At 38.4% G+C, this 11,034-nt stretch overlaps 1 protein-coding gene across 1 annotated transcript in view; it reads left to right on the forward strand.

Moving 5' to 3' along the window:
- Positions 1–1,773, forward strand: part of LOC140164185 (voltage-dependent T-type calcium channel subunit alpha-1G-like) — a 135,067-nt gene extending 133,294 nt beyond the window's left edge. The window contains exon 32 of the mRNA XM_072187428.1: positions 1,016–1,773. Within this exon, the coding sequence (XP_072043529.1) occupies positions 1,016–1,773 (758 nt within the window). The remainder of the gene's footprint in view (positions 1–1,015) is intronic.
- The last annotated feature ends 9,261 nt before the right edge of the window (positions 1,774–11,034 follow it).

Raw genomic sequence — 11,034 nt, forward strand, 5'->3', positions numbered from 1 at the left:
TAAAGAGCATAAGTAGAATATCTATGCCTTGTTACACAGGCATAGATAAAGAGCATAAGTAGAATATCTATGCCTTGTTACACAGGCATAGATAAATAGCATAAGCAGAATATCTATGCCCTGTTACACAGGCATGTATAAATGGGGGAAATAGGGCATGTGATAAGAAATCCCATACTAAACTGCATTCAAAGCATGATTCCTGCTTGCTTACTAATATCATAGCATTCATTTCAATCAGGTGTCTCATAATTCTTAAAAATCAAATTATTTATGTAATAAAAGGCAGAAACAAACAAACAAAATTGCAGGGAATGCATAATAAAGTCTTCGAAATAAACTTTTGATGATGAAAATGGACAAACAGTAAATATTTTTGTTAGTGGCCAACTGACCACCGTAGAAGTTCCACATAACAATATCAATGCCTAATTATGGTCAGGATAACTAGGGATGGCAGACTGCCCCTTCTGTATTTTTATTCATGTGAAATCTGGGATTGTTTAAGGATTGGGCTTTTTTTGCCCCTTGGTCGCTCAGATTGATTACGTACTTGAGTGTGATGATTACTTTTGGGATATGTGTATACAGTAGTCATACTCATAATGTGACCAACCTACATGTAGTATCACAACTTGGGAGTTTCCGAGACGTTCCCATTGTTGAGTTGATATGCTTTGTTTGAAGACACCTGTATAGTCCTTTGTGAATGGGGATAGAACTGAATAGAGAGTATTATTGATCCCCATTCATAAATGCCATACCACTGACTATACAGGTGTCTTCAAACAAAGAACAGCAACTCAACAATTAAACATCTAAAAATTCCCAACTTGCAACTTTACGCTCATTATCGTGGGAGCATGTAACATGTTTTGCATTTTTTGCACTTGCTTGTTTTTATATTTGTTTTCAGTTTTCAACTTTGATTAAACTATGCATTATGCGCATAATTTAGTGTTCATTAGCCATACAAATCTTAATTCATCGTATTTATTATTTCCTCCCTCTTTAGGTAAATCACCAGCAGAGACTAGCCCTTCCAATATCCCGGCATTGCAGCTACCGCTACCACAGATCAACCTTCCATCCTCATCACAAGAATCTATACCTGATGCCATGGCAACGCAAGGAACTATGGGTAATGCATCAATCTCTAGTATGGACTCATCAACAGGGAAGCAGCTCAGCCAGTTATCTGCTAGTCCACGTGATACATTCTCCTCCATGTCTGGAGGCGGAGGGAGTGGGGGTCATGGAAGTAATGGCCCTAATTTGACTAGTTCTGATAGTGATAGAAGTGCAAAGACCATTGTGCCTAAGGAACAGCATCATGTACCTATGAGCTTAACTGTACCGAATAATCCTTTAATACAAATACAAGAACCAATTGATGATAAGGATACAAAACCCCCACAGAGGGAGGATGTTTCATTGCCTAATTATCGTCCTTATAGCAGTGACTCTTCTGAGGAATTGAAAAGATTAGCAAGGTCTGAATCCGAAGAGGAAACACGGAAATCTGTTGATTCAAGACATAAATGTAGCCCAACAAAGGGAGTAAAGAAACATAGAAGAAGAGCCTCAGGTTCACCAAGAAACTGTAGCTCCTCGGGTGGTTCACACTCGGTGAGTCCAGCGCCCTCGCGTAGCTCAAGTGATAGTGATGAGCAAGCGGCAACCTCACCACAGAAACGTAAAAAGAACTCGGCGGAGATCACGGAATCCTTCGCCTGTGTCGGGGTTGCTTACTGGCGAAAAAAGCGGGCGTAAATCACCACAAAGGGGAGCTGAGGTCAGTGACATTCCAAAATTACGAGTTGAACCAATGAGACAACAGGAAAGTGAAGTGTATTGGGATTCACATAAAGGACCTGTGCAAGAGACTAATAGAGGGGAGGATCGGGCAAGTCCAACACAATTTGAAGATGCGCCCTCCCCGACCCCGGAAACGGAGCAAAAACCAAGTTACGTGCGAGCTGGTGTATCTCTGCATATAGAGGAACCTGGTGATGTAGACAAAAACAATGTAACAAATACTTCGGAGTATCAAGTATGACAAATAACAAAAATCATGCAAATTTAATAGTTATTTCATGTTGAAATTTTGATATGTTGCGATAAACCTGAAACGTCCTTCCCTTGCAAAGCACAGGCGTATCATTGGTAGAGTATTTTGGTACCAAAAGTGTTTTTAGATGATAAAAGAAATGTAATTGCAAATTGTGAGGTCATATACTAGAAATGCTTGTGTGGTTTTGTTGACATATTTGGCTGTTGTTTTTGTTTTATAAAAAGTTGATTGACAGTTGTGTTTGATTTAGGCAATGCTATGTCAATTGATATGTGAATGTGCACATTATCATGGAAAATGCACTCATGTGGCTTATTTCTAGAAATACTGTTTACAATTTTATACCATTTTCAGTTAAACATAATTTTTCCCAAAATCTCCCTTTTTATTGAAAAGTGGATAGTGAGCTGTGTGTTAATCAATGCATGTTGTAATAAATAAATATATTATGCATTGTTTTGTGTCAATTTTAGGCAAAATGTAATATAGGACAAATTATGCATTCCCTTTGCTAATATGGAAATTTGTAAAATTAGAAATAATATGTTGAAAGTGGCTATAATTGAACTATTAAACTGATCTTGAAAATGGTTTGTTTCCTTTACATGGATTGCAATGGGCTGTTCCAGTTGAAATCCATACACCCCCTATGGAAGACATGACCTTAATCTCCCACACAGGGAGTATAGACTTCAAATAGAGTCACAAATACAGGTAACCCCATTTTAAACTGATGCTCCCTGTGTGGAAAATTAAGGTTATGTCTTCCCAAGGGGTTGTGTGGATTTCAACTGGAATAGTTTTCCCAACTGTGCGTTAATGTTGACTTAATGTGACTCAATCTTGCCCAAGAAAACCTTGACTAGATCCAAACCTCTGAGTAGTCAGTGTACGCAATCAGTTGACATAACCTAAGGGTCAAAGGTCACTATATAATATAAGCAGCCAATGAGATAAAGTATTTTATTAGTGCATATATACAGCAGCACAACAGAATTTGGAAGATTTTTTAAAGGAAATTTTGTATGTATACTTTATATAATGTCAAATTGACAGCGAATGTTGTTGAAAGCCGATAGATAGAATGTTGGATCACAAAGTGTATTTATATGTAGATCTCTAGAGGGCGCTTGTTAAAGTAAAATACAACGATTTGTATAAATATTATATCATGTAGGAAGCCATTTTGTTTCCTAATCAGTTATAAAGCAGACAGAATGCAAGAATATAAACAGAAAATGTTCAAATATTCTTACAGTCACTCGGAAATATTTCATTCCTGTCAGGAATCTTGTTTCTTCTGGTCTGGTGTTTCTAGATGTTATTTCCAGTAACACTGTTTTCTGGTTTTGATGATGTCACCAAACGTCCTGGTTGCTGTATAAGTTGATATTAAAATTATTCTGTTTGTGTAACATCTAGAAACACCAGATCAGAGATTTCAGAGTGAGTTTTGAATAGTTTTTTGTCTATACCATATTTCCTCAAATAATTGACCCCTGCGGGCGTTGCAGTTTCCAAACGGGGGCGTTTATTAAAGGTCATTTTTAGAACAATAATTCCCGTTAAAATCATTAGGTAAGCTTAAAACTCACGCATAAATGACGAACTATGAGCTAGAAACACTGACTTCTGGTTCACTTCCGGGTTTCCGGCCAGGATTTTTGCCAATTACCGAAGCCATGTGTGCAACTTGGTAAGGTAAGTTGACAATATTATTTATAAGGCCTACCCAGTCGCACTGCGGTTTTTAGCGGGATCCCGCAAATGGGGCGTACCTCATCCCATTTTTTCACACTTCTGTAGTAGCAATTAGCACCTCTTGAGTTTTCCGATAAAATCAAGGATCATTAATAGTAGTGGCACCAGTCGCGGTACGCCGCAGTACGACGGACCTCTGCACTGGTGCACATTGAAAAAACAATGTTCATTGTTTACTCTGGTTTAAATCATGGGTCAATATAACTAAAAAAAGATTCTAGGGAGTGTGTGAATGTGTGGGACGAATATAACTGTTTACTGTTACAGTATTAACCATCTATTGACAGTATTGGTAGCTAGTGATTTTTGCTTCACAGCCGACACATTGTGTTATCAAGGTGCTGTGTATGATGTATTGAATTCGTGTTGGAGCTGTTTTGGGGTTTATAAGATGGGTCCGAAAATTGGGTTTGATACTTTGATTTACTGATTGTATTAATAATATTAATACCACTGCACGTCGGTCTTTTTACGTGTATGACATACAAGATACAATCTACACTTCTTCATGTCAAAGTTTCACAAAAAAGAAACACCCAGTTATGTTATTTCCTTATTTTGTTGAACGGATCACCGTCATTCCTCTCATACCGGGGGGAGGGGAGGGTTGGCGATCTTCAACCAGAAAGATTAAGGTGATAACAATGCATTGTTCACCTTTTTCTGAAAACAGATAGCTTTGTTGAACGGATCACCGTCATTCCTCTCATACCGGGGGAGGGAGGGTTGGCGATCTTCAACCAGAAAGATTAAGGTGATAACAATGCATTGTTCACCTTTTTCTGAAAACAGATAGCCTAGGCCTATTATGCGTTTGTTGGTAAAAAAATAACTTATAGGCCCCGAATTAAGCCAGGTTTTCCCGGCCCTCGGCCCTCTCCTCCTGTCCAGGCAAAAATGCCATAAGAGTAAAGTTTGTTTCATGTACATACCGTATAGACCCACACCGGTGACCCACACTTCGTTTGCAAGCAAAAACTGATGAGAAATCTTCCAAAAATTATTTCCCCGTAGGCCTACATTTCGCTTACAATATGAAAAGCCGATGTAACCCCTGGGGCACTTGTAGGCCTATGTCAAAAGCGTTACGTGGATGACGCATGCATGACCATGCATGGACGTGCGAACTCATGGTCCCTTACGAGATCCCGTGGGGCATTGCTTTGCAGCTCCCTCCCTACCTGTCATGAGCCAAAGCATCCCCGGGGAAGCATGAAGTATCATAATGTCTTGTTGCTATAAACCTCAGCTCACACGAAGCCTGGTCGGAGATATCTGCCTGCCCAGACCTAGCCCTTGGCCCGATTAATATTTCGGAGAAGTTTCACTACCAGGTGCTTCATAAAACGACTTGACATGATCATCGGAAAAAAACATGTTGAAATTTTGAAAACAAGTCTCCGAGAAGGCGAGAATATGTAGCGGGCTATTTACTTCCTTGCCATCTAGGCCCAGAGGGCCTGATCTAGGCCAATAATTTAGTAGCCTACCATGGCAACAGTTGATGTTATTTCTGGAATGTTGCCAACATACCCTCTATCCCGAGACTAGTATACCAAGACATCTAGTTGTAACCATGTTATTCAACATGGGACGATGGTCTTTGTGGTCAGTGTCTGGTGTACGTGCAACCAATCACAGCGCTGTAGTTGGAAACAAGTTCACCTTATTATAATTTTATGAATGGGCTGTTGTCAACATATTACTCGATCCCTGGTACTTATTCCTACTGTCTTAAAGCCATATTATAACATTTGCTGAGGAGGACGCCCTCACTGAATTTTTTTTAATTCATTTTTTACACGATTAAATTGTACTTTATTAAACCAATATAGCCTGCAAAAATCAAGACTCTAGGTGCTGTAGTTTTGTCAAAATCAGAGATTTTGAATAAAAGGCTGATTCAGCCCTTTATTATTACGATGGAATTGTTAGTCGAACGCATACACGATGTTCATAACACACAGTACTACGCGGCGTGCGCGACGGTGATATACACAACAAAGGGTCGTACCACAACATGACCGAAGGAGTGGTACGTATTGGCGACATGTGCGCAGGTAGTAAATTCCAATTTTCTTTGCTTTGAAGTAGTTGTTCGGCTCAAAAATAAAGGGATATATCTGACAGTAAAAGCTAACATTTTATGGCAAAGAAATGCTAATCTATTTTGTTTGAAAATGTTATAATATTGCTTTAATTGATCAGGTTATTATTGGAGTGCCGGGTGGGGTCCCGGGGGTTGGGTGTCAGGCTTATAAATAAATAATTGAGGGGTCATAGGCAAGCACGTTGTTACATATAGTTTCCGTCAATATTCCTGGCCAATAAGGGGGTTTTCATTTTCTTCAGGGGGGGGGGGTGTCCCAAATATATATGGGGGGTCATATTTTTTGGAAAGATTACCAAAATTAATGGAGGGAGTCACAAAAAGACTGGTTTCAATACAATTTTAACCTTTTAGGGGCCCAGCAAACACAAAAACGTTTTAAAAACGTTTTAAATAAGTTATATTTTGGCTTTTGGTTTAGGTAAAAACGTTTTAATAACATTAAAATGTCGGGTTATATAGAGGCCATGATAACGTTTTAAAACGTTTTGTATGAAAACACACTACAACAATATTTTTTAATGTTTTCAAAAAATGTTATTGTAAACTATTTTTGCAAACATTTTTGCCAAATGTTGTGTCAATACTTAAATAACATTATGTTAAAATAGTTGAACCCAGCAAACACAAAAATGTTCTTAAAATGTTTTTTTCAAAACCTTTTAATAACATTTAAATGTCGGGTTATATAAAGGTCATGAAATCGTTTTTAAAACGTTATTGAAAATATTTTGGGCAAACATTTTTCGCAAAATATTTTTTCAACCCCAAAATAACATTTTGTTTGAATGTTTTGTATCAAGTTTTCAAGAATGTTTTTGGAATGTTATTAAAACGTTTTTATACCCTTTATGTAACCCGACATTTAAACGTTTTCTGCAAAACATTTTTGTTTGCTGAGCAGTAGATTATCAAAAATGTTTTTAAGGTTATGAAAACGTTTTATACTCTTAATATACCCTTTATATAACCCGACATTTAAACGTTTTCTGACAACCTTTTATAACCTTTTGCGAATGATGTCGAAAACGTTTTGTGTTTGCTGGGGGTAAGGTGTAGGCCTATCGGTGGTGGTGGGTGGGGATCATTTTGCCGAAATAGGGGGGGGGGGCGCAATTTTATTGACACCGACTTTTGGAAAAGTTGGGACACCCCCCTCCCGAAGAAAATGATAGCCCCTTAACTATAGGCTGGCAATAATAATTATGAGCCCGAGGGGATTTCCAAACGGCTTGCCAAACATCACTTGCCGCCCCCCCCCCACCCCCACTCGGCCTGCCAAAAATTGCTTGTTGCTTTCCCCCCACCTGTCCTCCCCCTTCTCGGCTTGCCAAAATCTTTGCCCCTCCCCTCCTTTTTTCCACATGTCAAATTCTTTGTGATACCAATTTGCAAACCTAAAATGGTTTATATATTGCGAGCAGGAAAATTTGCATATTTACGCATTGCCGTACTGTTTTCGCAAGCCTTTTTAGAGCGTTTTCTTTTAAAGGCGCCCCATGAATGTGTGCCAAAATCATTTTCCCCCCTCTCGTCTTGCCAAAAATTGCTCCCCCCGAGCCTCGGCTTGCCAACAAATTTACCCTTCCACCATGGAATGTGCATGCCTTGTACATTTTACCCTGTACATTTACCCTCATTTTTGTTATTCCCCTCTTTTAATGCCCAGCATGTTCTTGATCCCCTATATTTTCCAACCCACCCAGGCGGCGGATGACATGATCGAGCCAGCAACCCGTGAAACCGCCCGGCCGTATGGCATTTTCCATATACTCAGTTAGTTTCGTGGGGTTCATTATCGAACCCCAACGGTTTTAGCTTGTATTTATATTATTTATCAACATAGGCCTATTTGTTTGTGATATTTCAAGCGTTTTAAAATTTCAAAATAATCCCATTCAATTACACGGTTGACGATGAAAATTTACTGAATTTAGGGACTGCACGTCATACACCACCTGACCCCACCAAAGTATTTATGAACACTCCCATAGTCCAAAATGCGTGCAAGCGAGACATTCGTTTTTAAATGTAATGCAATTTTCCTAAAAAGAGAAAAAACAAAGATTATTTTATCAACGTCGTTTGTTGATCCCCAAAGTTTTCTTTAGCTTCCCGAAAAAATGAGGTGATTGTTAAATTTAATACAATTAATTAATTAAATGAATTGATTTTGGTGATGATGAAGAAGAAAGAAAAAGGATGACACTTGTGAGATTCGAGCCAGGAATGTCCATTATCATATCATAGGCTAGACAGGACTAAGAGTTTTACCACAGGGTTTTTTTTCAACGTGAAAATTAGAGTACTTATACTTTATGTGATAAATTATATAAAACCCAGACAAACACATAAAGTTGCGTTCTTTCCCTCCAATTCCAATTTATTTTGCATCTATTTACTTTCTCAATAATAATTTCAATTTTATGGGCCTTTATAAATGATAAAGATCTGATAATTACCCGGGGGATAATTAATCATTATTTACAGATATCGGCACGTGCATGCATCTTCCGAATTGTATATACACGCATGAACGTCATCACAGATTTATCAATATTCAGTTTCTTCTTGTTTCTTTTTTGTAAAATTTTTCCTGCTTGTCTCACAAATATCTCCAATATCATATAACCAATAGGCCAACAAAAGCTAACAAATATCTAGAGCATTCGATTATAATGTGGATTGGAATTAAAATTTAGAGCATAAAAAGAAAATTTCGAAAGTTAATGTGACTTTCTTATAATACATATTTTGCGGGAAATGGTGCCGGCAGGCATGATTAATAATTAATGAGCTATGCAACTTCTACCGAATCACTATACGCAATGGCATCGCGCTATGAGGTTATTTTCTCTCATTCATTCAGGCGGCGGATGACATGATCGAGCCGGCAACTCGTGAAACCGCCCGGCCGTATGGCATTTTCCATATACTCGGTTAGATTTGTGGGGTTCATTATCGAACCCCAACGGTTTTAGCTTGTATTTATATTATTTATCAACATAGGCCTATTTGTTTGTGATATTTCAAGCGTTTTAAAATTTCAAAATAATCCCATTCAATTACACGGTTGACGATGAAAATTTACTGAATTTAGGGACTGCACGTCATACACCACCTGCATTCATTCATCAAAATGACCACGTGACCATTAATACGCCGTGATCTCGTGTCGGAAGCATGTTTTGGGCGGGGACTGATGTAGTTGGCCCCTGGATTTTATTATTATTTCTTATTTTAATATACGAACAGGTGGAACTTTTTCTGACTGAAGTAAATAGGATAGTAAATAGGTCCAAGCAGAAGAAGATCTTCTCTGGTCTAAGGAATCAAACTGTGAATATCAAGCATGCGTTTTAAATATAAAAGGCTCTGACATATTTCGATAATAAAATCAATTTTAGAAACCAAATTAGATTAAACTAGTAAATATTTTATCATACACTATTTTTACATCGATTTGACAAAAAATACGAATGCATTCAAGGATTTTGAATTTTTTGGGAAAAAATTTCACATTTTTGCAACGGTTATCTTGGCTCCTTTTCCTTCTCTCTCTGAAAATTAGGCAGCAACCCAGAACTGTTTTAACAGCCAGAGAGGGGGGGCGCAGGGGACAGGAGGGCAGAGTGCCCCTGCCAAAAAATTGACATTCACGGGTCAGGTGCATCAAGATGATATCATGCTGTCCGGTTCGCAGATGGTCCTGATTCCTTGAACTGAAGCGTGTGGGGGTGTGTGTGGGGGAAGTTAGGGTCATGTGAGGCAGAACTTCTCTTTTTTTTTTTTTTTTTTTGGAGCGCCTTTGGGTGCAATTTTTTCCCGGCGAAGTTGTTTTTCGTTTTTCAATTTTAATGTATACCTTCACAGAGCTGGGTAGGGATTTTTTTTACTCACCAGTGAGCCAGGTTGTTCAGTTCCCCCGAATGGAGTCTGATTTATAGGAGTGTAAGGTGTAAGAAATGACTGATTTTCCCCGAAAATGACTGATTTCCCCCGAATGACCAACAAAAGTGCCCCCCCCCCCTTTGCGCACGCCACTGGGGTGTCGGGGATGTGCGGTCACATTGACCCGCATTTTTGAACTCTCTCTCACCCAATGACCCCCTTTCTTGTTTTACTGAACTCCTTCTCACCCAATGACCCCCTTTTGTTTTCTTTCACCAAAAGACCCCTTTTTTCAAACATTTTGGGAACATTTCTGATAATCTCTCACTGGATGACCCCATTTTTTCATTATTTTTCTTCAAATCTTTTAAAAGTTTTGTATCAACTTTTATATCTTGACCCAAAATTGTTCCCAGTCTCACTGAATGACCCCTTTTTTGGTCAGAATTTCCTCAGTCTCACGGAATGATTCCTTTTTTGGGACCTTCTCACTGAAAGACCACCTTTTTTGAGAAAGGCGCAGGATTGGTTGTTTTAGTAAATTTCCTATACTTAAGGTATAGGGAAATTTTACATTTCGCCACATATATAAATTGTACAAATAGCACAAATAGGTAGAAGTAAATGCAACAGACAAGGGTTTAAATGGCTTTAACGTACTGGCCATATAAGCAATTTTGAACTTAGATTATTTTTCTCATATCCTAGTTGCTTCCAATGATCGCTATTTGTGCAATTGGTGGAAAGGGCTTTAACGTGCCGACTATATAAGCAATTATGACATTGATCGCCAAGTCCCTTCTAGCCGTCAGCAATTTGTGCAATTTATGCAATTTTGAACTTAGATTATTTTTCTCATATCCTAGTTGCTTCCAATGATCGCTATTTGTGCAATTTGTGCAATTGGTGGAAAGGGCTTTAACGTGCCGACTATATAAGCAATTATGACATTGATCGCCAAGTCCCTTCTAGCCGTCAGCAATTTGTGCAATTTATGCAATTTTGAACTTAGATTATTTTTCTCATATCCTAGTTGCTTCCAATGATCGCTATTTGTGCAATTTGTGCAATTGGTGGAAAGGGCTTTAACGTGCCGACTATATAAGCAATTATGACATTGATCGCCAAGTCCCTTCTAGCCGTCAGCAATTTGTGCAATTTATGCAATTTTGAACTTAGATTATTTTTCTCATATCCT

The sequence above is a fragment of the Amphiura filiformis genome, chromosome 11 (genome assembly GCF_039555335.1).
Source record: "Amphiura filiformis chromosome 11, Afil_fr2py, whole genome shotgun sequence".
NCBI lineage: Eukaryota > Metazoa > Echinodermata > Ophiuroidea > Amphilepidida > Amphiuridae > Amphiura > Amphiura filiformis.